This window comes from Peromyscus eremicus, chromosome 23, assembly GCF_949786415.1.
Source record: "Peromyscus eremicus chromosome 23, PerEre_H2_v1, whole genome shotgun sequence".
Taxonomy (NCBI): Eukaryota; Metazoa; Chordata; class Mammalia; order Rodentia; family Cricetidae; genus Peromyscus; species Peromyscus eremicus.
In genome coordinates, this window is record NC_081438.1 from 1,259,663 (window position 1) to 1,285,386 (window position 25,724).

General features: G+C 55.1%; 1 protein-coding gene across 1 annotated transcript in view; it reads left to right on the top strand.

The window, feature by feature from the left end:
* Positions 1–3,402: 3,402 nt before the first annotated feature.
* Positions 3,403–25,724, top strand: part of Mn1 (MN1 proto-oncogene, transcriptional regulator) — a 40,061-nt gene continuing 17,739 nt past the window's right edge. The window contains exon 1 of the mRNA XM_059249235.1: positions 3,403–7,690. Within this exon, the coding sequence (XP_059105218.1) occupies positions 3,928–7,690 (3,763 nt within the window). The 5' untranslated portion in view covers positions 3,403–3,927. The remainder of the gene's footprint in view (positions 7,691–25,724) is intronic.

Sequence of the window (25,724 nt, forward strand, 5' to 3'; positions counted from 1 at the left end):
AGCAGCCCAAGGGCCCCAGTCTATCTATGTCCCTTCCTTCCTCTGCTGGTACCAACATGCTCAGCAGTGGTGGTGGTGGTGGGGTACAGGAAGGGGGAGAGGAAGGAGGAGGCCCTGACGGATGCCCGAGGCTCTGCAACTCCTGGCTTGCTGCCGGGAGGGACTCTGAGTTTGTTTGAGCACTAGGGGGCAATGTGTCTGTTTGAAAGAAACTTAGAAGCTGGCTCCAGAGGTGTGAGCACACACAGGCACGTCGTACAGGGGTGCCCACACCACAGAGGTGCACACTCTGATGCACAGAGGGCCCAGGCAGAAGAGGTCATCCTCACCCAGCAGGACGAAAGACACACAAGGGCGGAGGTGAGGACACTCAAGGGGTGATAAATAGCTGCACATCCTGAGAGATGGGCGGGTGGTGGTGGTGGCGGCTGGGAGCAGACAACACCCATGTGAGTGCACACACACACACACACACACACACACACACACACACACACGCCCCACAGTGACCTCCAAAGACGTAGATGCCAGCCAGCCCTTCCCAGGGCAAAGATAAATGCAGGCACAGTCCATTTACAGTGTTAAGGAAGGGGTCCCCCTCCAAACGCTCTCTTCAGACACTCACACACCCCAAAGTGCTGACTCTGGAGAAAAGCCTGGGAAAAATATGCCTCTGCCGCCTCCGTTGGGTGCAAACAGGAAATCCAGTCAGATGTGGGGGGCTCCACCCAAGGAGCGTCAAGTAACACCCCAACACCTCAAACCAGTGCCCCTCAGAGAACAGGCCCGTGGGAACTTCTTCCCAGCTCTTGCCGTCCCTCCCTAGCGCTCCACACAGTTCCCGACACACCCCTGTCCCTTCCTGACATGATGCACAAGGTATTCCATCCCCGCCTCTTGAGAAGGCCACTGTCCCCAAGATGGGCACAAGGTCAGCCGTCACAGCTCTGCTACCTGAGGCATCCTCCTGAGATCTATCCCCGAGCTCTCCCCTTTCTGCCTGGAAGGTCCAAGGGCCCCTCGCTGTGGGCCTGGAGGGTCACTTGGGGGTGTCTAACCGGGTCCTTATTCCTTTGTGCCTACACAGGCCAAGCCCCTGTCTTCTCCCTGGCTCTCCTTCCCTGTCACTTTGCTAAGTAATAATTTCCATGTCCAATTCCATTTCTTTTCTAGTTCTGAAACCTCTAAGCTATCAGCAAGAGGATAGTTCGCATGAAAACTAATTACACAAAATCAATATTTAATCACAGACCAACAACCTGATCCTGCAGAAAAATCCTTTTAAAACTCCACCACCCTGCACAAATACTTCTTCCCAATGCTTATTTATGGGTCCTTTTTTTTTTTTTTTGGTGGGGGTAATTTTCATTTTTAATTTCAAAAGGAAAAAAAAAATCTGTAGACTGCAGGAAAGGCCTGAGCTTGTTGCAGCTTTCTGAGCTTTATTTCGAGTGCGTGTGGGGGTGGGGTGAGTGTGTGTGTATGGGGGGGAATGAATTGGGGGGTGAAGGAGTGGGGGTGGGGTGAGTGTGTGGGAGACGGAGGGGGGGTGAGTGTGTGTGGAGGGGGTGATTGCTTCAGGAGTCCTTTGGGGCTTCCTGCTCCCCCCTTTTTTCCAACTAGAAGCTCCAGGGAGTAATGAATCGGCCACGAATGACACGGTAACTTTTAACTCACGCCCGCGACAGTGGAGTGCTTAATCTGAGGTTTTTAAATAAAAAGGGCTCCGGGTTGGTTTTATTATAACGTTTATTTCATTTCAGATTTCATGCGTAATTTAGCAAACGCTAGACAGACTTGGGCGATAAACACTTTCTTTTGTGGGGGGAAAAGGCATTTTTATACACCATGCTTAATTTTATTTAGATTTAATAGCGATATCAGGGCACTTCAACGAAAGTTTTTTTTTTTTTTCCTTTTCCCCCTCCTCTTTTAAGAATCCTGGCCTGCCAGCAAAATTGCCTCGCTTTATTTCATGGCAAGGAAAATTAAAGGCCTTTCTGCCCTCCTCCCCTACTTACGCTTTGAGAGGAAAACACGCACACGCGTGCTGGCGCGAGGGTGCGCGCGCGTCCACATAATAAACACCTCCACCTCCCATCACCTCCAACTTCCAACTTTTAATTGCAAGACAGATTTCAGCCTCCGTGAGGATCAGGAAGATTTAAACATTTTAACTAACATTATTGGGATAAATATTTCATAGGAAACAGGGCAGATATTAAATTATTCCTATTGATTTTAGTATCACAATCCAATTCCGTCCCTTGACCTCTTCAGTTTAATTGATCTCTTAAGGAGTCCGACTTCGCGCCCTCCAGGGCCTGGGCCTGTGCGCCTGTGGCCGCCGCAAGGTGTCGGGCCCCCCCTGTGTGCGCTCTGCGCGTCGCTCCTTCTCGGGGTTCCGCATTGTTTCGCTTCGCTGCTCCCGCGCCGGGCTCACCCAAAGTGTCCTCAGAAAGCGGCCGAATGTGCGTGGCTTCTTCCCGGTGGAGCCAGAGGCAGAGAACCGGAAGCTGCAGACGGTGGGAGACTCGGGAAGGAGCAAACCAGTCCCGGCTCCCGGAGACAACCTTACTTCGTGTTTCCCCCTCGGCGATCACATCGTGAACTTCCCAGGGCCGGCTCCCTGGGGCGCCGCCCCGGGCTGCAGCACAGGCGACACTTAGCGACTTTCCCTGGCGAGTCCCGGGGCTCTGCCAGGCGACCCCATTGTCTGTGCGCCCCGCACAGCTCGCCGCCCACCTCCCCGCCCCCTGCCCACCCGGCAGGTCGCGCTGGCTCCGGTTGGGGGTGGGGAGTTGGGAACAGTGTGAATGGGAAGGGGCGGACAAAGCCCAGCTCCCGCCGTAGCCCTCTGCTCGCGCCCTCCCCAGCCGGGGGCACTCAGGGCGCACCCCCATCGCCGTAGGCTGGACCCGGAGTAGCGCGGGTCGGTGGCCAGGCCTGCGCAGCCGGGACCCTGGACCACCTTAAGAGCGAGCCCCGCCCCTGGGCCCGCTCGGGCGGCGCTGATTGGTGCAGAGGTAATGGCTGGAATGGATTGCTGAAACGCAAAACTTGTTGCTGCTTCTCCCGGCGCCGGCTAGAGGCAGACGCGGAGCGGGAGCCCGGACCTCGCAACGCCCCGCCCGCCCCGCGCGCCCAGCTCGCCCGCGCGGCCCCTTCCCGGGTCCGAGGGGACCCGCGGAGCGCGGAGGCGGGAACCGCAGCCTCGGAACCACCGGCCGCACGCCTCCCCGCCCGCCCGCGCGCGGCCCGAGACGCCCGCGAACTCGCGCGGCGACTGGCGGACGAGCCCGAGCCGCGGAGCCGCGCGTCTCCCGCAGCCTGCGCTCCCGCTCCGGCGCCCGCATCTCCTGCTGCGGGGCCAGCACCGGCGATGAGGAGCGGAGCCGCCTGTCTTCCGAGCCGCTGAAGCATTCGCCGCCGATCGCCCGGAGGTGCGGGAGCCCGTGCGACCCGGGCGCGGGGACTCGGGGCAGGGGAGGGACCAAAGGGCTCCCCTACGGCCCCAGCCGCCGCGCCGCGGACTCCAGAAGGTGATCATTCCGCTCTCCCGCCCCTTTCCCTCCCCCCGACTTAACTTTTTGTCTCAGCTCGTCGGCCGCCAGGTCTCCTTTCCGCATACCCACCCGCGGCCGTGCCATCCGCCCGGGGCATGGGCCCCCCGACCAGGCTCCAGGAGGCGCCGCGGCCTCACAAGACGTGAGAGGCCCGCTTGGGTAGATTCCGAGGTTCCGGAAAGCAGCGGAGAGCTCCCAGCCAGCGCCCGCGCGCCTGGCCGGGTGGCGGTGAGCGCTGCGCCCCGCGCGCGGTGCAGAACGTCCCGGAGCGCCGGAGCCGCGGCTGAAGCGAGTAGCTGGCCCGAGGCGCGCGGCGGAGCAGGCTGTCATGCCCTATTGATCCCCCCGCCCCCCGCCAAGTATGTTTGGGCTGGACCAGTTCGAGCCCCAGATCAACAGCCGGCACGCTGGCCAGGGCGAGGGGAACTTTAACGAAGCCGGACTGAACATGAACGCCCACTTTAAGGCTCCTGCTTTCCACGCCGGCCCCCCTCCTGGCCCTGTGGACCCTGCCATAAGCGCTCTGGGTGAACCCCCGATCTTGGGTTTGAACATGGAGCCCTACGGCTTCCACGCGCGCGGCCACTCCGAGCTGCACGCAGGGGGGCTGCAGGCGCAGCCTGTGCATGGCTTCTTCGGTGGCCAGCAGCCTCACCATAGCCACCCCGGAGGCCACCACCCGCACCAGCATCACCCCCACTTCGGGGGCAACTTCGGTGGTCCGGACCCAGGTGCCTCGTGTCTGCACGGGGGCCGGCTGCTTGGCTACGGAGGTGCAGCGGGCGGCCTGGGCAGCCAGCCGCCCTTCGCAGAGAGTTATGAGCACATGGCGGAGAGCCAGGGGCCAGAGGGCTTCGGCCCGCAGCGGCCAGGAAACCTCCCGGACTTCCACAGTTCGGGCACCTCGGGCCACGCCGTGCCTGCCCCGTGCCTGCCGCTGGACCAGAGCCCTAACCGGGCCGCCTCTTTCCACGGCCTGCCCGCCTCCAGCGGCTCGGATTCTCACAGTCTGGAGCCCCGGAGGGTGACGAACCAAGGAGCTGTAGATTCGCTGGAATACAATTACCCGGGCGAGCCGCCCTCAGGACATTTTGACATGTTTTCGCCCTCTGACTCCGAAGGGCAGCTGCCACATTATGCGGCTGGTCGCCAGGTTCCCGGGGGCGCCTTCCCGGGTGCTTCAGCCTTGCCCAGGGCCGCGGGCATGGTGGGTTTGTCCAAAATGCACGGCCAGCCACCGCAGCCTCCGCCACAACAGCAGCAACCTCAGCACGGAGTATTCTTCGAGAGGTTTGGCGGGGCCCGGAAGATGCCTGTGGGTCTGGAGCCTACGGTGGGCTCCCGGCACCCCTTAATGCAGCCTCCCCAGCAGGCCCCACCACCCCCGCAGCAGCAGCAGCCCCCACAGCAGCAGCCGCCGCCGCCACCACCCGGGCTTCTGGTCCGACAGAATTCCTGCCCTCCTGCTCTCCCGCGGCCCCAGCAGGGCGAAGCTGGCACACCCAGCGGCGGCCTGCAGGACGGGGGCCCCATGCTGCCCAGCCAGCACGCGCAGTTCGAGTACCCCATCCACCGGCTAGAGAACCGGAGCATGCACCCGTATTCTGAGCCCGTTTTCAGCATGCAGCATCCCCCTCCTCAGCAGGCGCCCAACCAGAGGCTGCAGCATTTCGACGCGCCCCCCTACATGAACGTGGCCAAGAGGCCGCGCTTTGACTTCCCGGGCAGCGCAGGCGTGGACCGTTGTGCCTCGTGGAATGGCAGCATGCACAACGGCGCCCTGGACAACCAACTCTCTCCCTCTGCCTACCCAGGCCTTCCCGGCGAGTTCACACCGCCTGTGCCGGACAGCTTCCCCTCGGGACCGCCCTTGCAGCACCCAGGTCCCGACCACCAGTCTCTGCAGCAGCAGCAGCAGCAACAACAACAGCAGCAGCAGCAACAGCAACAGCAGCAGCAACAACAGCAACGCCAGAACGCGGCCCTCATAATTAAACAGATGGCGTCTCGGAACCAGCAGCAGCGGTTACGACAGCCCAACCTAGCCCAGCTAGGCCATCCTGGGGACGTGGGCCAGGGCGGCCTGGTCCACGGAGGTTCGGTGAGCGGCTTGGCTCAGACGAACTTTGAACGCGAAGGCAGCAGCGCGGGTGCGGGGCGCCTGGGCGGCTTCGAGCAGCAGGCGCCCCACCTAGCGCAGGAGAGCGCGTGGTTCCCGGGTCCACACCCACCCGGAGACCTGCTGCCCCGGAGGATGGGCGGCGCGGGGTTGCCGGCAGACTGCGGCCCGCACGACCCTGGCCTGGCACCTCCCCCTGCTCCGGGTGGCTCAGGGGTGCTGTTTCGAGGCTCTCTGCAGGAGCCTCTGAGGATGCCGGGGGAAGGCCACGTGCCAGCGCTGGCTTCACCCGGGTTGCAGTTTGGGGGCAGCTTGGCTAGCCTAGGCCAGCTGCAGTCGCCTGGGGCCGGTGTGGGACTGCCCAACGCTCCTTCGGAGCGGCGGCCCCAGCCTCCGGACTTCCCTGCCCCCGCTCTCGGGGGCCAGCCAGGCTTTCCATTTGGCTCAGGGAGCCGGCAGGCCACGCCGCACAGCGCTCCGGGCGTGAACTCGCCCCCGAGCGCGGGCACGGGCAGCGGCAGCTCCGGCGCTGGCGGGGCAGCTTACCCGCCGCAGCCGGATTTCCAGCCCAGCCAGCGCAACTCGGCCAGTAAACTGGGCGCGCTGTCGTTGGGGTCCTTCAACAAGCCCAGCTCCAAGGACAACCTGTTCGGCCAGAGCTGCCTGGCTGCGCTCTCCACCGCTTGCCAGAACATGATCGCCAGCCTGGGTGCTCCCAACCTCAACGTGACTTTCAACAAGAAGAACCCACCCGAGGGGAAGAGGAAACTGAGCCAGAACGAGCCCGACAGCGGGGCCGCAGCCGGCAACCCGGGCTCGGATTACTTCCCTGGAGGGACTGCTGGGGCCCCTGGACCCGGAGGCCCTTCCGGGGCCAGTGGCGGCGGCTCTAAATCCTCAGGACCGCCCAACCCACCCATCCAGGGGGATGGCACCAGTCTCTCCCCCAATTATACCTTGGAGTCAACATCGGGGAACGATGGCAAGCCTGTCCCAGGGGGCGGTGGCCGGGGAAGGGGACGCAGAAAAAGGGACAGCGGTCACGTGAGCCCCGGGACCTTCTTCGACAAGTACTCCACAGTTCCTGACAGTGGGGGTGCACCAGGGGTGAGCCCCGGGCAGCAGCAGGTTCCCAGCTCCGCGGCTGCTGCTGCGGGAAGCTCAGTGAACGAGGCCCGCGGGCCCACGCCCCACGAGAAGGCCCTCACGTCGCCGTCGTGGGGGAAGGGAGCCGAGCTGCTCCTCGGGGACCAGCCAGACCTCATGGCGTCCCTGGACAGCACAGCCAAATCGGACGGCAGTTCCCCGCACGTGGGCGAGTTCGCCTCCGATGAGGTGAGCACAAGTTATGCAGCCAACGAGGACGAAGTGTCCTCCAGTTCCGATAACACCGCCGCCCTGGCCAAAGCCAGCCGCAGCCCCCTGGTCACCAGCTCACCCAAACTCCCTCCTCGAGGGGTGGGTGCTGGGGAACACGCACCGAAGGCTCCCGCCCTCGGCCTGGGTATCCTGTCTACCTCTACCTCGACCCCTGACAGCTACGGTGGTGGCGTGGGCACCGGCCACCCTGGCACTCCAGGCCTGGAGCAGGTCCGGACCCCGACCAGCAGCAGCAGCAGCAGCAGCAGCAGCAGCAGCAGCGGTGCACCGCCCCCCGACGAGATCCATCCCCTGGAGATCCTCCAGGCCCAGATCCAGCTGCAGAGACAGCAGTTCAGCATCTCGGAGGACCAGCCCCCCCTGGGGCTCAAGGGTGGCAAAAAGGCCGAGTGTGCCGTCGTCGGGGCCTCGGGGGCACAGAACGGGGACAGCGAACTGGGCAGCTGCTGCTCCGAGGCCGTCAAGAGCGCCATGAGCACCATCGACCTGGACTCTCTGATGGCAGAGCACAGCACCACCTGGTACATGCCTCCCGACAAGGCCCTGGTGGACGGTGGCGATGAGGACAAGACGACGCTGGCACCCTGGGAGAAGGCCAAGCCCCAGAACCCCAACAACAAAGAAGGTATATGTACCCGCCTTCCTTGTTTTCTGGGGCCGGCCCTAGTGTGGGCCGGCCTGCTCCATCTCCACAGACCCAGGCACCCTCTGGCTGCACCCTGCTGGGCTGTCAGGTAGATTTTGGTTTTCCTGGTGACAGGATCTTGGACTTCCCCCTCTGGAGGAGGATAACCTGTAGTTATGTCTTCTAACCTCCCGATTACCCGAGTTTTTCAGGGTGCAGGCCTTGGCGAAGCTGTCCCCCCTGCGTTCCGCCCCACTGCTTAGGTGCTCTGGGTCCCCTCTCCGGCAGGACACCTGGCTACACCGCCCCCACCCTTTCCTCCGTCGCCTTCAGCCCGAGTTGGCTTAGGTGGCAGTACTTTCGCAGAGTCCCCGCCCTGGTGTAGGCAGCGTCACTCAGAGGCCAGGCCTCATTGGACATTCGTTTTTAGAGAGAATAGCTTTCACCTGGGGACCCGCCAGGGTTCGAGGCAACCACCACAATCCCAGGTGTGTCTCTGCTTGACATGGGGCAGGAGGGCTGGGGCTGGCTTCCTCCTGGCAGTAGTGACCGCATCGTTCCTTCAGGACATCATTTGTGCTTGGGGATATGACGGTGTGTTCCTAACACACAAAGGACCTTCGTCTGTCAATATCTCGCCTGGTGTTGGTGACAGATGTCCAGTCTCAGGTCTGTCTCATATGCACTCTGAGCACCCCACCCCTTCCCCACCAGGCCTGGAGGCCTGTAAGGTAGAAGGGACAGAGCCAGTCAAAAGTCCAAGGGCTCCTAAATCTAAGGATGAGCAGGCTACAGTAAGTTTGCATTTTATAGGAATGGGGCTTTCCCCCCACTTCTTCTTCACAGAAACATAGCTGGTAGCTTTTGAAAATTGGTAACATCATTTTGCCTCCTTTCCCCATGGTGCTTCTAAGTCCGAGGTGGCATCACTGGGTTTTGCTGAACAGAATATTACCATGGTGCCTGTGGCGTGGCTGGCAATTTTAAGCCCGTCTTTAAAAAAAAAAAAAAAAATGAACCCTTGGTTGCTACTCTCCTCCTCAGTTCTCTGCTGAGCCTCTCACAGCCTACTGCGTCTTAAGTGTGGATCCGGGAGGGTAGGTTTTCAGAAAATATGACAGGCCCCCTTCGGGAGGAGGAAGGCGGGAGTCGCGGTGGGGGGTGCTGGAACTCTGTCTGGGTAGTCTTCCTTAGGTTTCTGGTTCACGAGTGTGGTCTGGCTGCTTTTCTCTTTGTTCCTTGTTACTGCCCAGCCTGGGATGCCCAGACGCACGCTCTCATTTGAAGCCGGGTGTTTAGCATGCACGGCAGACACCGAGGCCGACATCAGCATTCTACAGACTCCTCCCGAGCAAGGCCAGAAATTGGTTAGTTTGGGACCCTCAGCTCCCCCCCCGGCTCGCGCTTTTAAAATGAAGTTGGACACAGTTTCCTGCCACCCCCTTATTTTCTTGTATATAACATCCCGATCTAGCCCAATCGATAGTCCGTCAGCACAGAACTCAGTGCTATCGCTTCTCTTGGTCCAGCACGGGCCACCCTCCGTCCCCCCCCAGTAATTAAAAACATATTGGTCAGAATGGGGTGAGAAAAGTTTTTAAAAATTAGAAAAATGATAAAGAAAACTAGTTAGTATTTCTCCTTCCAGTCTTTTTAGAAGGACCCTATTAGGTGGAGAAATATTGGGGTTTTAATGATTTTTTTTTAATGTATCTTCCCACCTCATCCTGAATGTGAGAGGTGCAGGTTGCATGCTGAATCTTCATTACAGAAATGTTTTTTTTCAGCTTGTTTCAGTGTCCCGGTACCATCCATAGGTCAAACATGTGCCAGTTGTCTTTGGGTTGATTCCCCCTGTAAACTCGAGGAAAGCTTCTCCTGTCTGTGAGGAGACAGACTTCCCCGGGGCCCTAAGGGCTGGCTTTCTCCTGAGCCTGGTGGGGGATACCCACTTGACCCCTTTGTCCCGCACTCTGATGTGGGAAGGACAGTCCCCTAGATAGCTCGAGGAAATGAGGGTTGTGAATGCGCTGCTCTGGCTGCAAGCTGGGGCTTCATAGGGACACTCCGGTCTCCCTTACTGGCAGTAAACAAGGATGATTAAACTTTTCATTATGATAACACCCCACAGTTCCATCTGTACAGGTTGTACAAATAAATACACACAGCTTTCTGTCAGCCTCTGAGAGCCCTAGCTGACAACCAGCAAAAGCCACTTTGAAATAATTCAGAAAAAAAAAAAAAATGGGCAGGGGGGAGATAATAGAAAAAAAGTAAAAAAAAAAAAGAAAGTCTGTTTTCCTAAAAGTCCCGAGGTCCCATTAACTGGTGTGCAGATATCCAGTGAGGCTGATGGGCCTTGAACTTCCAGCCCAGAAAGTGTTTCCCTCCACCACCCTCTCAGGCAAAGGCCATTTCTGTAATGATATTTTATTTTGTCTCGCTGTAAAACATGCCAGTACTAATGTGATTAAATATTAACTCCGTTTCTGGAATTCTCTGCTCAGATGACAGACTACTAGTCAGTGTGTTACAAAGTGATCCATGCTGGAAGAAGTCTCGGGGATGTCACAAGTACGGAGCCGCGGGGATGTGTCTCGCTTGTTATTTGGGCTGTAGATGGTCCCTGGGAGGGGGAGAAAGTTGACTGGCCCATGACAGTTCCTAAAAAGTCTAGGCCAAAGGTCATATGGTGATGAGGAGCGCGAGAAGCTTGCTTCTCTAGATGACATGGCTCTAACTTCTCAACCAGCCAGACAAATACCTTTTCATAAGGAAACTCCACTTCTCTACCCACGATGCTTCCTGCACAAAGTTGGAGAACAGGGCGGGGTGAGCCGACCTGAGTTTGAGGTGGTTCAGACATCTGTTATGTCAGCAAGGATAACATGGCTTTAAGATCGTTGGCCAGACCTCTACCTGTGTGTAATAGGCATAGTGTAGATCTGGGGGGAATTTCAAGGCACACAGGAAGGAAAAATTAGTTGGTACCGACTTGGAAAAACCTGCTTTCTTTCGTCCTTTGCCCCACACGGTTTTCAGGACGGGAATTTTCCATGATCTTAGTCTGTTCTCACCAAACTTCCTTCTTTATGCTGGTAGCCCTGCAAATTAAACCCAGTGGCCAGAGGGTCTTCCACACACGGTGAGGTGGAGCTGCCCCTGCCTGCGCTCCCCACCCCATCCTTGCCCCCCACCCCCCAACTTTGGAAGTTGTGTGTTTTACAGAGACTTGGGAGAAATTTTTGGAATTGCATGCTCCTCTGTGTTCCCGTAGGAACACAGGCAGGGCTGAGAAAGTACTAGGTAGGCGGGAACGGGATGCTAGGTTTTGTTGGATGTAGGGTGGACTTGAGGAGGCAAGGCTCGTCCTGGCTAAGCCCTGGCTGATGGAGCCCTGGCTCCATCATGCCTGCACTAGAGAGAGAATTTTGAAGTCTCATCTGGACTTGCCCTGGGAAAGTAAGCCGGCATGGCGGTTGCCGTTCTGCAACATCACCCAGCACACTTTGCACGCCTTCACGTGACTTCTGTGCCTTCAGAAGATGTAACCCCAAGCTCCTCAGGTGCTAATCAAGGGTACTGTAAACGGATAGGGGCTCCCTTTGTGCGGCCCGTGCTCTGGCTGCCCACTCCCTGGCTAGTGAAGGGCATATAACTACTGTTCTTCCACGCTTGTTTAATATTTCATGGCTGTAATAAACCTGTCTTCCTTGCCCGCCTCCCAACATAAAACCCCAAGTAGCACACATCTGCAATTATACATTTCTACTAAATATTAATAAAGGACAACGGATTTTTAAGGGGCTGAAGCTCAGTAGAGTTGAGCTTGCCATGGTCTCTGCTCCTGCGTCTTTCTGTTGTTGTTTTTTAAATTTATTTTTTTTATTTTAAGCACCAGTGCATTCCAGTAGGCACCGTTTACTTACAGTTACACACAACTCATGCTGATGGAAAGGCCATTCCTCTTGATAGCCTTCTCTCACATAAATTCATTTAGATTTCTTGCGAGGCCCCTTCAGACCGGAAGTGAGAGGCTGTTGAAATGCACTCCTGTTTTATTGAGGGCTCTAGGAAAGGAGCGTGGGTGGCTTAATCTCATTTCTCTTTCTAGCAATGCAATTCTATGATTCCTGATATGATTTGGTTTGCCTGACAGAGGTATTTAAATTTCTACAAAGAATCTTAATCGGTCCTGAGAATACACCTGCCCTCACCAACAAGCTACTTGATCCACTCTCCTGATATAAAATATGCATCTTTAATACGCCGTGCTGGAGGACCAGGTGAAATGAGGGGAGTGAAATTCTCCTCTGGGCGGAAGGGCTGGCTGGAGGGGATCAGGGGCTCTTCAGCGCTGTGGAATCCAGCGAATCGCTAGTGGCCCGCTCCTCTCCACTCGAGTGACAATAACACTGGATTGTGTTCCTTGCCCAGGGAGCAATCTGCTTTGCCAAAACCATTTAGGAGATAAATACTGTCAGTTAGGAATACTGTATTTACCTCTGTTTGGCTAATTTTAGAGATGAAAAGCCTGCAGCTTTGGATAATGGGATCAAATGTCTGGGGAGTGTGTGGGGACATGCAGGCAACAGGAGAAACGGCCAACTCCTCCCTTGCCCAAGGGTCCTCAGCTAGCGTGTTATCCCGTAACCAGCACGCCTGCCTGCCTGCTTTCCAGCCTGTTTGACTAATTCTCTGTTTGTTCTTTGGCCAGGAAGAGCTGGAAGAGTCCACCTTCCTCACCTTCGCTTAAGTCGGCGTCTGTCTGGTGAGGGTAGGTTTGTTAGGGAGCAGCTATTTTTAGGTGTGTCTTGGGTAGATAGATTTGAGTGTAGGATTTGATTGCGCGTGGCAGACATACTGATAGATCCCTTAGCGTGTGATGGAGAGGAGTTTTCCTGGCCTCCTCACACGCACGGAGACCAATGAAGTAGTCTGGGGGTTTGCTGGAGAGAATGTAGCCGGAGTGGGGTTCAGTGTGTGGTCCAGTCTTGGGGGGGCCCTCTGTGCAGTGTCTGCCCATACCCTGACAGGCACATGTCTGTCTGTGCGTGCTTCCCTCAGATCTGTAGCAGCTTGTCTGCTGTCCCCAGGCTACTTTCCCAGAAGTGTGCTAGTCTGCATCTCAGTGGCCACAGCTGACAGGTTCCGATTCTGTGAAGGGACGACATGGGCACAAATCTCAAAATCAATCGTGTCGAAGATCCTGATTACAAACCCCTCTGCCACTGGTCTGTGGGTGGCCTTAGACCCGTGCATCTCAGCAATAGACACCTGCACCCTTCCCTGGGTTCTGTGTGTGAGCATGTGGTGTGGGGAAGAGTCTTCCCAGCCAAGTTCAGCCACGTCCGGTTTCTTGTGAGGGGAGGAATCTTTGAATCAGTGATGCCCCCCCCCCCCCCACTTTCCCGGTTGTGGACACCATACACTGCTGGTTGTTTAAGGGAATTCTTCTCCTTTATTGTAATCTTTTGGTACCGATGATGGGGCAGAGACAATGCCTGGCTTTCAAGTTAGCCATGGTTCAGCCTGCAGGGACCCTCTGTGTCCAAAGGCACAGCAGTCACTTCACATGCCCAACACTGAGCTGCTCTGGGGACTGTGAAGCCCAGAATGAGGCTCCAAGCACAGGCAGCTGCTAGAATCCTGACACATCTGTCTGGAGGGGTTGCCAACCCAAGGTGGCCAGCATTTCCTGCCATCTTCCAAGGGCCTGCATGTAATAACCAGTCTCCTCTGGGACAATGGCCTGCGAGTCTCATTTGGGGACAATTGGTTGTTCTGTTGGGTATGAATGTCAGGATGCCTTGTGGGTGTGGCCTTCCCAGGGCCCAAACTCTACAGGGATGTGCCCAGAAGTGGAGAGTGGAGTTGAGTTATATTTTTTTGGATGAGGAACAGGTTTAAAAACTGTCATTTTCTTGTGACCAGAAGGAGCTGAGGCCTGCTGTATTTTTTTTTTTTAATCTGCATTTAAATGAGCAGGGTTGAGGTTTCGGAGGCCAGCTGAGTGCCTGTTATAGGCAGTGGTACCCTACTGGAGCACCAGGTCCAGGAGGCACCACAGGTTCTCCCGAGTCTTGTCAACTGTTTCAAGTCGCCAGTCATTTCTGCTTCGACCTAGGAGTCTCATTGAAGACACCCTTGAACCTACTGAGCGGGGCTCCATCCCAGCTCCAGCATCCAGGGCTGAGAAAGCTGGGTGGTCTGTATTACCGCTGTTCCCTTGCCGAGCTAGATCAGAGAGAGAGACCTTTAGAGTGATCGTCTGCGAATCCTTCCACGATTTATATACATCATCCGAGGGACCCAAATGCCCTTTAAACTGAAGGCGATTGAATTGAACGGTTTTGGAGGTCTTAACACATTCCTACTCGCTTGCTGACTCTCTCTGAATGTCCCGGAAGAGACATCTTATATGAAATGAACTGCTCTGAAAAAGAAGGATAAAAACACCCGGTCAGTTTAGCCCAACGTAGCCCGCATCCTTGGCGGCAGAAGTAGGACTCTCACAGTCTTGCCCTTACAGCGTTGGGGTTCGGCATGCCCGCATGCCACATTCCCTCTGTCTTGGGGATCAGCTGTGTGACTGGAAATCTCTGTCTTTCTTCCCATTTTTTTTGGCCTTTCTGCGGAGAGTTCTGGGCTCTTCACAAAAACGCTTATGCTAGGGTTCAGATGGCCCTGACAGCCACTGGTTCAGGGTTTGTAGCCTCCTCTACCTGGCCTGGCATTTGCTCTGAGTAAGATGAAGCGAGTTGGAAAAGCATGGTGGGGACATGTTGCCTTTGAGGGACTTTGGAAAGCTCGATGCTTTCAAGGCACTCAGAGGAGAACTGTGTTTCAGAACCTCTCCCAACCCCCCCTCCCCCCCAGATCTCAAAGGCTTTGGAGGAATTGTGAACTGACTTTGGAGGTACTCCGGAGCCTCTCGCTCTGGCCCCTCATCCCGCAGCTGGCCTGCAACAACCCAGTGTCCCATCCCTGTGTTTGAGCTCCAAGATTTAAAATTACTTTTTCCTCTGTGGTGCTGATATGTATGTAAAGAGTCTTTGGGCAGAAAGGGTTTCTTTGACCCTAAGGCGTGGGAAAGGCCCCCCCCCCCCCCCCCCCCGGGCTGACAGGATGTTCTGGCTTTTCTGATGCCTTGGGCTTCACGTAGAGTGACTGGGGCCATGAGTCTGTCTTGAAGTTGGGGACCCCAGCATGCTTTGTCTAGCTCTCCTGGTTGTATTTGGGAGTTCTTGGAATGTGAGGTGACAGTTAATGAATTCCTCCACGCATACGCTCATGTCACCCCCCCCAACACACACACACACACACACACACACACACACACACACACACACACACGCTCCTTTAGTCATTCAGGGCACAGGGCATAGGACCTTTCTTACTTACTGTGACGTCCTTGGATCTTGGAACACAGCATTGTTAAATGATTGACAGTGACCACCAGGAATAAGATACTTCTGACAATCTCTTAGATCAGCGGAGGTGGGTGAGGCTGCAGAGACCTCCAAGCAGCCTACAGAGGAAGCTAGGCTAGGCAGAGAATCTGCTGAGAAGTTGATGGGTCCTTTCCTGCCTGAAAGCTCTTAACTGTTTTGAGGCTTACCTGATGTGGGTGTCCCCCTGTCTCAGGAGCCAGAAGGCAGAGAGAGAAAGAAACAGCCTTTCCCAATTTGGAAAACTGGGGTACAGCTTATTTTCTTAGGTGGGAGGAGTGGCTGCCGTAGAGATGATGGGGGGGAGGTGTACCCTAAGAGTCCAGTGTTATTTACTGTATCTCAAGATTTAGATGTGGAAAAGAATTTCTAACAATGGGAGTCATTTCTGCCTCCTGGACAAGGCGAGGACGTGGGGATTGCTTGGAGACTGCCATAACTATCACAGATGACAGAGCCGAACTTTCCCCACAGGGTCATAGATGTAGGAGGACATAGATACAGAGGGTCTTGCTTCGAAGGTCTATTAACAGTGAGCTGCCAAACCAGCACAGGGTGGTGATAACCGCAGACAGGCCTTGGGTGGGTTGAGCCACAGAAATGCCTATCTAGCCAAGACTACAGATGCAGTGAAATTTGAGGATGTGCTGGGGTCGTTCCATAACCCCGGGACAATGGGATGGGGGTGGGTTGTGCCTTTTCCCCTGGAGACCAAGTGAGCTGGTCTTGCCTTTTCCAATCCCCGTGGCAAGTCCATCACAGTTTGAGGAACCAGCACACCCTCACTGGCTTCCCACTCGGTAGATATTTTCATCCTTTTTCTGAATGGTAAGGCAAGAGGGAACTCAAATTAGTGACAGATTTAGCAGACGGGACATTTCCTGACTTGGGGTAAGCCAGGCATAGGAAGGAGCCATGGCAGAGAGACCTATGCTCGGCCTTTCAGGGACTAGGGACCGTCATGCCCTGGTGAAAGGCCTGGCTGGTTGGAACAAGTGGCCTTTCATCTCCGCAGCCGACTCTTGCTTAGCTGGCTAGTGGCTGAGGCGAGAGAGGCTGGCATCGGGTTTTTTTTTTTTTTTTTTTTTTTTTTGAAGGGGAGCGATTGCATGATCCTTATGCTGTGACTATTTCTAAATGATCCTGGCTCTGGGCATCTTTTGCGGGTTGTGTTTTGGGCACATGTATGTACTGTGTGTGTGTGTTGTATCTGTCTGTGTCCTTCTGAGCTCAGGCCTGAGAACTCTTACTAAGGAAACGAAAAGATAGTTTTTGCCCCTCGAAGCTCAGACAAAGTTTTGGCCCCGTTCAGTGTGAGGTAGAGGCTCACCGATGTTGTTGTGATCAGGTTTTGCTGAATTGGCTATCTGCTGGGCCTCTGGGAAAGGGCTGGTGAATTTCCTTGTGTATTTCATTATTTTGGCTCAGTTTAGTTAATAAGCATTTATTTTGTTTGATTTATGAGAAGCATTTGTGTGAGGTTAGAAGTGTTTGTGTGTGTGTGTTTGTGTGTGTGTGTGTGTGTGTGTGTGTGTGTGTGTGCGCGCGCGTGTGTGCATGTATGCATTAATGGAGGAGACCAGTCACTGGTCACAGAAGAATAACCCCCCATCCCTTCACAAGCTGGGAAGAGGGGACAAGTGGCCCTCAGCTGTACCCTGTTGGAGAGAAGGTAGTTAGCTATTCAGTTGTTTCTGCTACCCCGGGCCTTGGAGGCAGCCATAGAACCTGGCCTCTTCCAATGCTTCCAACCTGGGACCCTGGGAAGTTTTCTGAGCATGAATTCCTAAAAGACTGGGAAGCAGAAGACGTGACCCTGAGCCGAGGCATCTCACAGTGCTTTGGGGCTCCCTGTATCACCCCGCTGCTGTGCCAAGCAGTGGGGATGGTGGCGTGTGGGCCTCGGTGCGTGCGTGTAACTTCAGAAATGTGTGGGTCGATTTCCAAAGAAGGAAGGGAAACCATGCCGAGGCCTCGTAAGCCGGGAAGAGAAGGAAGATGGCAGACTGACCCAGAGCCCTTCTGAACACTGACTCCACAGGACGCACATGTCATGCTGGTGGTGGGCGTTTCACCTGCTGCCCCTCTCTTTGTCCGCAGGCTCCCCACGACGTGCCCGTCTCTAAGGTGGTGTTTGAAAACTTCACACTTTAAAAGCTGCTGCCACTGTGAAGCCAGGTTAGGTGATGGCAATTCTCGAGCCAACATCTTCCTGAGGGCATCCCGTGTCCCCCCCCCCCCCCCCCAGCCAGGTCCCCGCTTGCGTTAACTCTCACCCGTCCGTCCTTTTCCTCCAAGGCCCCTCTTTGCACAGCCAGGCCCAGCCTGAGTGTTCTTGGCACTGTGCCAACCTTCAGTGAACTTGAGGCTCTGAGAAAGCGAGCGTTTGGAATGATGAGAACACGATTTCTTTTTTATGTGGGTCTGTTAAAATCTAATGGACATTGGTGTCTGGCTTTAAATTTGGAGAGGGTCTTTATCTAACCCTTAAAAACCAGAGTCATTTCCTGTGATTACAGTACCCATCTCCCTTGTCTGGGGTGCTATGTCAGGGTGGGGGGCACACCTGTTACCTTTCTCAAATGTGATTATGACATTTTAAGCTCCTGGTTGGTAGTAAGAATTTATGGGCCAGGTCTTGCCAGAAGACAGCAGCCAGAGGCGCGGCCATGAAGGAGTCCCACGCCCAGCTCCTGCCACAGCCTCACGTCTCTTTAATGAATTAATCTAGCTCCCCACACTTGGTATTCAGTAGTTATTTTGGGAATCCAAGGGAGAAAGAGCTGGAAGATTAAAAAGAAGGAGAAGGAGAAGAAGGAGAAGAAGTAGTATTTGAGAAAAAGAAAAGAAAAAGTGTTGCTTTTGAAGTTTGCATTGGCTTGACATGAGATGCTGTGGAGACTGTGTGGACAGGCCGGTGCCACGAGGCCCCACCAATCCCACTTCTCTCAGTGGAGTGTTCTCCGTGGTTCAGAGCAGCCCGGCACCTCCGTGAGGCATTAGGTAGTGCTGTTTGCACACCCTCGCCTTCCAAATCTAGAGAAATGTGGTTTAATGGGAGACGGCAGTGTTACCATCTTGCTGTTTGCTCAGCGTTTAAAAATAGTTTGTTTTGATGTTCTGAATTTCATCCTATCCTTATTTGCTTGTCTGATGGAGACGTGCATACTGTGGTGCATCGCGTACAGACAGGGAGTGGTTGCATGGTTGGAACCACACAACCAAGAAGCGGTGGTGATTTGGCATGGCCCCGGTGAGAGGCAGCCAGGACGTTTGCTTTTGGCTTAAACTGTCTCCTCTCTTCCTGGGCACCCTCTCCTCTCCTCAGCAGTATTTTGTTTCTTCCTTTAAAAGGATTTGGGGCCCGTTTTGCCGAGTCCCCCTCTGAATAGCATTTCAGGGGTTAGAGTAAATGTGTTTGAGGGCGATCTCAGCTCTCAGCCTGGGTGTCCCGGCACTAATGGTTAGCAGGGCCTATTACAGAGACGCGAAGTACATTGTAAATGGCTTATGCAGAAAAACCATTTAGATAAAAATGCAATTTTCCCTTCTGCATGGAGTACTAAGAATTAATAGCACATTCCTTCTAAATGGGTATTTTCATATTATATTTTTTCCCCCTAATGAAATTCTTTTCCCAAACAGGAGCAAGTTTCATTTTGAACTTGGGGGTAGAACGGACGTGTTCATCGGTAGCAGGCAGATACGGTGCCCCAGCCCTTCCCGGCTGGGGAGCCTGGGGAATGACTGTGCCTGAGTAGGCTGAGACAGGTAGCAGAGAATGCATCTGCCCGTCTGTTTCCTTCCTTTTTCCTGCTGTAGGCCTGGGGTGTTTGGTGGTTTCTGTGCATAAAGCAATTAGCCCTAAAGCCTGAGTTCTGGAGGCTGAGCTCTGGCCTGGCCCTTGAGAGTGGCCTCACCCCCCAAGGCCCTCTCCCATCACCCCCCAGTCCCCCTGCCTGCCCCGCCCCCAGCTTGGGGAGTTCCCATGATTCTTTTTGATTGTCTTTGCCTGCCTGCAGGGCAGGCCAGCTCCTTCCTAGGTGGCAGCTGGGAAGGGGACTGTTTTGTCCTGAGTACCCAGCAAGGGGCTGCTCTAGGGCCCAGGTCCAGCAGCGCCTGCCTGAATGACTGATCTGGGCAGGGGATCAGGTACAGGGTAGGCAACTTACAGCGACAAGTGTTGGGAGCTTGTCACGGGCTTCCCTAGGATTGGTTCGTGGGCTTGCCTTGTTGAGGTGATCCTGTTGGGAGGTGTTGCTGCTACTGAAGAGCAGCTCAGACTACACCTCTGTGCTGCTCCCACGTGCGAAATAGGGTTAACCCAAAAGTTCTAATGTGGGAGAAACTTATTCCTGTCTTTAATGTCCCTGTCCTGAGACATTTCCCTCCACTGAGAGAACTGCCCAGAGAGGGCAGGCAACTCAGCCAAGGTCACACAGCATAGCTCCCAGTGGGTTTTTCTTTTTCGCTGGGGAGCTAGGCTTTCTCTCATCCAGCTAAATGTTGTACAGCCCAAAGCCAGGTTTCGAACTAGAAATTTCCAAACCTTTCTAGATTGCCCCAGGACACCCTCCTGGGAGTGTGTGGGGGGGGTAGGCATTCAGCATTTTCTGCCCTTGCAGATGGGTCCGGATCCTGGGGAAGCTGTAGGATACCTCATCCTCCCAGATGAGAGACTGTGCCTCAGGCCTGGATCTCTGGCTTTTCTGAGCCATGTTATCTCAGACATTCAGTTCCTCGCTCCCTGTCTGGCATCTTTGACACAGAGAAAAAGGAGAAAAAGAGAATCCCCCCACAGAAATCCTGTAAAAACCATCTAGTGTGATGGGGACAGGTGTTGGGACAATGTAGAAGCAGAAGCTCCAAAGCCAGACCTCCTGGGTTCAAAACCCAGCAACTCTCCTTCCTGTCCGTGTGTCCTTGGGCAGGTTGCTCAGCCTCTCTGTGCTTCTGTTTTCTCGTCGGTGAAGAGGCTAATAATAGTTCTCCCTCAGTGAGCAGCAATCAGGAGCCGTCCACACAGCGCCAGCCTTTACTGACGGCCAGCTCGGCTCGCCGCTTCCCGTTTAAGACCTTCAGAGATGTAAGACATACACAAAGCGTTGCTTTTACTGTTTGTCCCATCTGAGGGTTGGGGAAACTGAGGCCGCAATAATTCAGCCTCACCGTCAGGCTGGAGGGTGGGAGATAAGCCCTGTACAGACCCTCTCGTTCGAGGCTGTTGGACAGACCTCATGCCGGTGTCGGCGGGCTGGCGGCCGCTATCAGGGGCTGTCAAGCACTGTTGGCCGCCGCCAGCTGGGAGCATGGAGGTGTTTTTCTTCCTTCTGACAGCAATACCCGGCTGGGAAGCCGTCCCTGGTGTGCATAACGGTCACCCTTCCTGTTGGAGGAATTCATGAGCTACCCCGACCCTAAGCCTCCCAGTTCTGGGCAAGGAGCCAGAGCCAGCCATAAACAGTCTGGGAGCTGACAGTATACCCGCAAAACCCTGGTGTCTAGTACCTCAGGTGGGGCCTCCGCAACCTGCAGAACTGGGGCTGAGCAGAGAGTGACCTGGGGGCAGAGTGCTGACAGACAGTGAGGTCTCTGCTCCTGTTGGGATCGGCGTGTTAGGAGTTGGATTTCCCCTGTGCTGTGTGGCTTTGGGTGGGAACAGCACATCCTCTGAGCATTGGTTCCTTCCCCTGTAGAGAGGCATAACTCCTGTGGTCCTCTCAAAGGTGGGTGTGGGCTGAGTGGCAGAGAGGTGGCGGAGAGCTTGGGGTACTGAATTTGGAGGGATGGTTCTCTGACCCCCAACCCAGTTATGCCTCTCTGATCTTCAGTGTTTGTGGCTGCAGACTGGGCTGTAGTGGTGGTCTCACCCAGGGTGATGTCCCCCAGGGGGGTTTTCGGAGCATCTAGATACAGCTCTGGTTGTCACACCGAGTCTGGCTTCTCTTGGAGTCTAATGGTCAGAGGGCTGGCAGGCTGTTAAACAGGAGGTGTGGCCCCTTCCCCACAACAATAAAACCATCCAGCTCCACCCGTCAGTAGTGCCCAGGAAACCAAGAAATTCCTGGGCAGCAGCGAGTGACCTGGGGTTAGAATAAACCTCAGATCATTCGACAGGCACACACACACACACACCCCAAGCCCTCGAGGGGAGCCTCAGGGGCCAAAGCCCCACTCTGGTGCAGTCTGCCTTCTAGGAGATAGACCACAGATAGCAATAACGACAGTGTCACAGGATGGGCCAGCCTGGAAACGAGGAGGGGACATGCACAAATCTAGTCTGGGCTGCAGGGAGGTCTGCGGGAGATGTAGACACAATGCTGAGTTCTGGATGGTGGGAAAGAGTGAACCGTGGCATTCTGGGGGTAAAATCGAAGCTGCTGATGCCTGGGATGTACATGCTCTTTAGCTGATGTTTCAGCCACAGAATTCCTGGATCTGTAACATGGACTCCTGTGTCCTGAAGTCAGTCATGTCTAATTGTGCAGGTTCAGGGGTATGATGGCTGTGTCCAGAGGATTTGTGGACATGGTCAGTACAGCCGTGTTTTACTGTGAGCGTTGATGAGAGCTGGGGAGGTTTGGGGCTCTGGAAGGTGAGAGCCCATGTCACTGTAGATTTTCAGTTAACTGGGGTTTATTTGCATTCAAGATGACCCAGAATGTTCTCTTCATTCCAAGCCAGGCCACCAGTTAGGGCAGGGGATATCCTTGCCACCCCTAGGAGGAGGAGCTGGGGCACTAAGGTGGGGCCCAGCTTGCCTCTCCTGGGGAGTCTGTGGTCCTCTGTTCAGGGCAAGCTAGAATTGATCTGCTGGTCCAGGGTGTCTGCTTCCTCTGTCCCACAACCATTGTTCTTGAGGCCCACAGAGGTCACCAGCAGGGCGGCACAGCGTCCACCCAGGTGACTGCCCTGCCCTCTACCTTCTGGAAGCTTTTCTTTTGCTTCCTCCCCGTGTGGCAAAGGAATGCGGCACCCTCGGCCTAAACCCCAGTTTGCAGATAGGAAAATGAGGCTCAGTGATTGGGTGTGACCTGCCCAAGTCCATCTGTCTTGGAGGGATGGTGTGCAGACTCACACTCACTTTTATGAGCCATGCTTAGGCAAGGGCACAGGAGGAGGCTGTACTTCCTTAGCAGTAACACTGGAGGTAACACTGCTCTCCCACACTCCCTGCCCTGGGCTAGTCCAGTTTTTGTTGAGTATTCCCCACAGGTGACAGAGCTGGGCTCAGAGCCCTGGGCATCAGTGTCACTGGGGCAAAGACAGTTCTTATCTCCTCCTCATTGGGCCTCTGGTATCCAAGACACAGATCCTGGCCTCTCCTAATGAGCAGGGAGCTTTTTGTGTGTCCAGGGGCACAGGGCCATCCCGGCAGGGCTGCTTCCTGTTGATTTCAGGTGGGCCCAGTGTCTGTCACAGATAATACTGAGCACAACGGCCCCAGCACTCTGCCATCTTTGACCCCCGAAGCCAGAGAGCTGGGCCAGCACCCAGTGTCATCCATCTTTGCCAGGGAGGTACTCTCCATCCCAGCCCATCCACTTCTCTATCCCAACCTTGCCCCTCACGACTCCTCCTGTGATATGCCATTTTCCACTTTCAGCTTCTTACCGTCTTTGGGACTTGGCTGACTGCGGTGGGATTTCCTGTCTTTCTTGGAGCCTGCTGATCATCGGCATTGGCTTGTGTGTCCCACCCAGACCTGGGGGAGGAAGACAGTGAAAGAATCCAAGGCTGTGGCATCCCACTGGATGGATCCTTCAGCTCTCCAAGCCTCAGTTTTCCCAACCATCTTTTGGGTTACGTAGAGTTCGGTGATGTTCTTGAAGAGTTCTCATCCTAATGCCTGGCATGGCTCATCTGTTCCAGGGCCTTGGCAGAAACATGGTTTCTGTCACTGATGTGTAGAATCTGGAACCTGTGGGCACCCCAGGGATGCCACAGAAAGAAGGGAGCCAGTGATCTTGGGCAGGACCAAGGAGGAGACCAGTCTGTGGTTGTAGGTGGGGGTGATCCCAGGTGCTGGGCAGAGCAGAGAGGTGCTGGGGCTGTGGGAGTCCCCAAGTTTACTGTGTGTTTTCAAGTGCAAGCCAGTAAGAAGATGCATCTGCCGAGGCATGGAAATTGGTGTTTTATTTTTGTCGTTCATTTTTTATTTGTGTGTATGTGTGTACATATTTTACAGCGGTGTACCTGGAAGTCAGAGGACAGCTTTTGGGAGTCAGTTCTGTCCCTCTGCTGTTTGTCCTGGGCATCAAACTCAGGTCATTGGGCTTAGCAGCAAGTGGCTTTACCCACTGAGCCATCTTGCCGGCCACATCCGTGAGTTTGAAAACTCTCTGCTCCATGTAGCTGCTTCTTCAATGCCTGCTTGTGTACGGCTCTGGGATGTCTGCCCCTTGCTAATTTGAGGACACTGTTGTAGAAAGTCCCTGGGAGACTGCTAAGAACATCTCACAGAATAGTGTTGCCTGTGTGTGGGTGTGGGCAGTGATGAGACAGGCCTGTCAGCCCTTAGTCACAGGGCCTCCCTGCTGCTCTGTCATCAGCTTTGGCCACCGAGGCCGGATGGGAGAAGCACCCTGCAGATCTTTCCCTCTATTGAGACATAGCCCAGGCTAGCCTCAAGCTCACACTCTCAAGGCTGGGGCTGAGCCGGCCGACTGGGTGTCTTTGATGCTCCCTAGACCCCCACCCTGACTCCTTCTCTTCCTCCTGCAGCAGCCATCCCAGCATACTCTTCTGGGCTCCTCCAGAACCGATCTGTATCCCAGATGACCAGGTCTGTATCGTTGTGACTGTCATGATGGCTTGGAAGAGATCAGGGCTGTTGAGGAGCCTGGAGCCATGCAGTGTCAAGAAGGAGGAGGCTGAGCCCAGTGATGCGCAGCCCAAGGACTGGGGGTACTCCCATGCTTCCTTCCAGGCCAGTGGTTCTCAACATGTGGGTCACGACCCCTTTGGGGTTGGATGACCCTTTCACAGGGCTCACCTAAGATCATTGGAAAACACAGATCTTGACATTGTGATTCATAACAATAGCAAAATTACAATTATGAAGTAGCAATAAAAATAATTTTATGGATGGGGGTCACCACAACATGAAGAGCTGTATTACAAAGGGTCACAGCATCAGGAAGGTTGAGAACCACTGCTCTAGGCCCTGTTTCCTGCCTGCCCTGGAGCTGGCCAGCCTCCTCCTGGATGTTAGACTTCCCTGTGCATTTTATTGGTTATTATTATCTAACAGGGTCAGGTTGAAATCCATGTGACCGGGCCTGCCTGCTTGCATTTGAAGGCAATTAAACCAAGACCTATAGCTTAATCAAGGGCGGGGGGGGGGGGGGCTGCAGAAATCACTTTTGATGACTTCCTCATTGTCTTTGGTTTGGTTCTAACTGGAGATGGCCCCAAGCAGAGTGAGCACCCCCAACCCTAGGACTGTGAGCTTTCTCCATCAGAGGGGCCATCTTGGCTTGCAAAGGGGTGTTCCCTGTCCTGGAAGATCCAGGGGAAAGGACCCTGCTAGGGTGAATTCTTCGAAAGCACACCAGCACCGGCTGATCTCAGAGGACGCCTGATACCAGATATTCCTTAAGTTTGCTTGGGGCAGGTCATTGAGCTCTGCTGAAGGAAATCTGTCGCCTCTCTTCCCCCCACCACCCCACGCTCCGCTTCCCTTCTCCCCAATATGCTTGTGTTTTGGGTATGCCGGAGAGAGCTCAGCCCTGCCTGTGACTCTGGAACACAGGGTCCCCCTCTCTAGTCTCTGTCCTTTGGCACTGACCTGAGTCTGAGCTGTCAATCAGTTTTGCAGTGGGAGTGTCAGGCACAGCGGCTCACCTTAGCAGAAGGTCCCCACATGTGCTGGGCACCGTTGGCCACCGCTCGGACTCGGTGGCAGCGGTGCAGGGCAGACATGGCCACATCCGATGCTTCAACCTGTCGGGCCACATGCATGGCTCAGGTGAAGTCCACCCCTCACTGGAAGATATGTTGTGTCTCAACTTTCAGGTAGGGAAACTGAGGTCCCGGCAGGGTGGTGCTGGGCTCAGTCTCCCGGCATGTCGAGTGAGGGTGGGACTGAGTGAAGCTTCCCCTCAATCTGCAGACCCTCTCTTGGACTGCCCCACCCCCTGAATCCTGTAAGGGGGGCGTGACTTGCAGACGGACACCATAGCTCTTCTGTAGCTACTCAGTGGGCAATCGGCCAGTGTGGTTACAGGACGCATGGCGTTGCCCTCAGTGTCTTCGATACCAAGACCCATTTTACAGATGAGGATGCTGACCCCAGTGAGAGGACTATGACCAGCCTATGGCAGTACTAAGCTCTGGCCTGCACATGGCACCAAAGGGAAGTTGGAAGTGGGCAGTCTAAGAAATGTGTTTCAGGGGAGAGTTCGGGGGGGGGGGGAAGCATTGCCAGGGTGAATCTGGGGCGGGCTTTGCCAGTGGCTTAGGCCAATATCTGGTAGAGCCGCTCTCTGTACAGCAGCCTCTATGTGATTATGGATGCTGTTCCTCAGACCTCAGTTTTCCCATCCGAGCACTGGGAACACAGCAGTGTTGGGTCTCAAGGG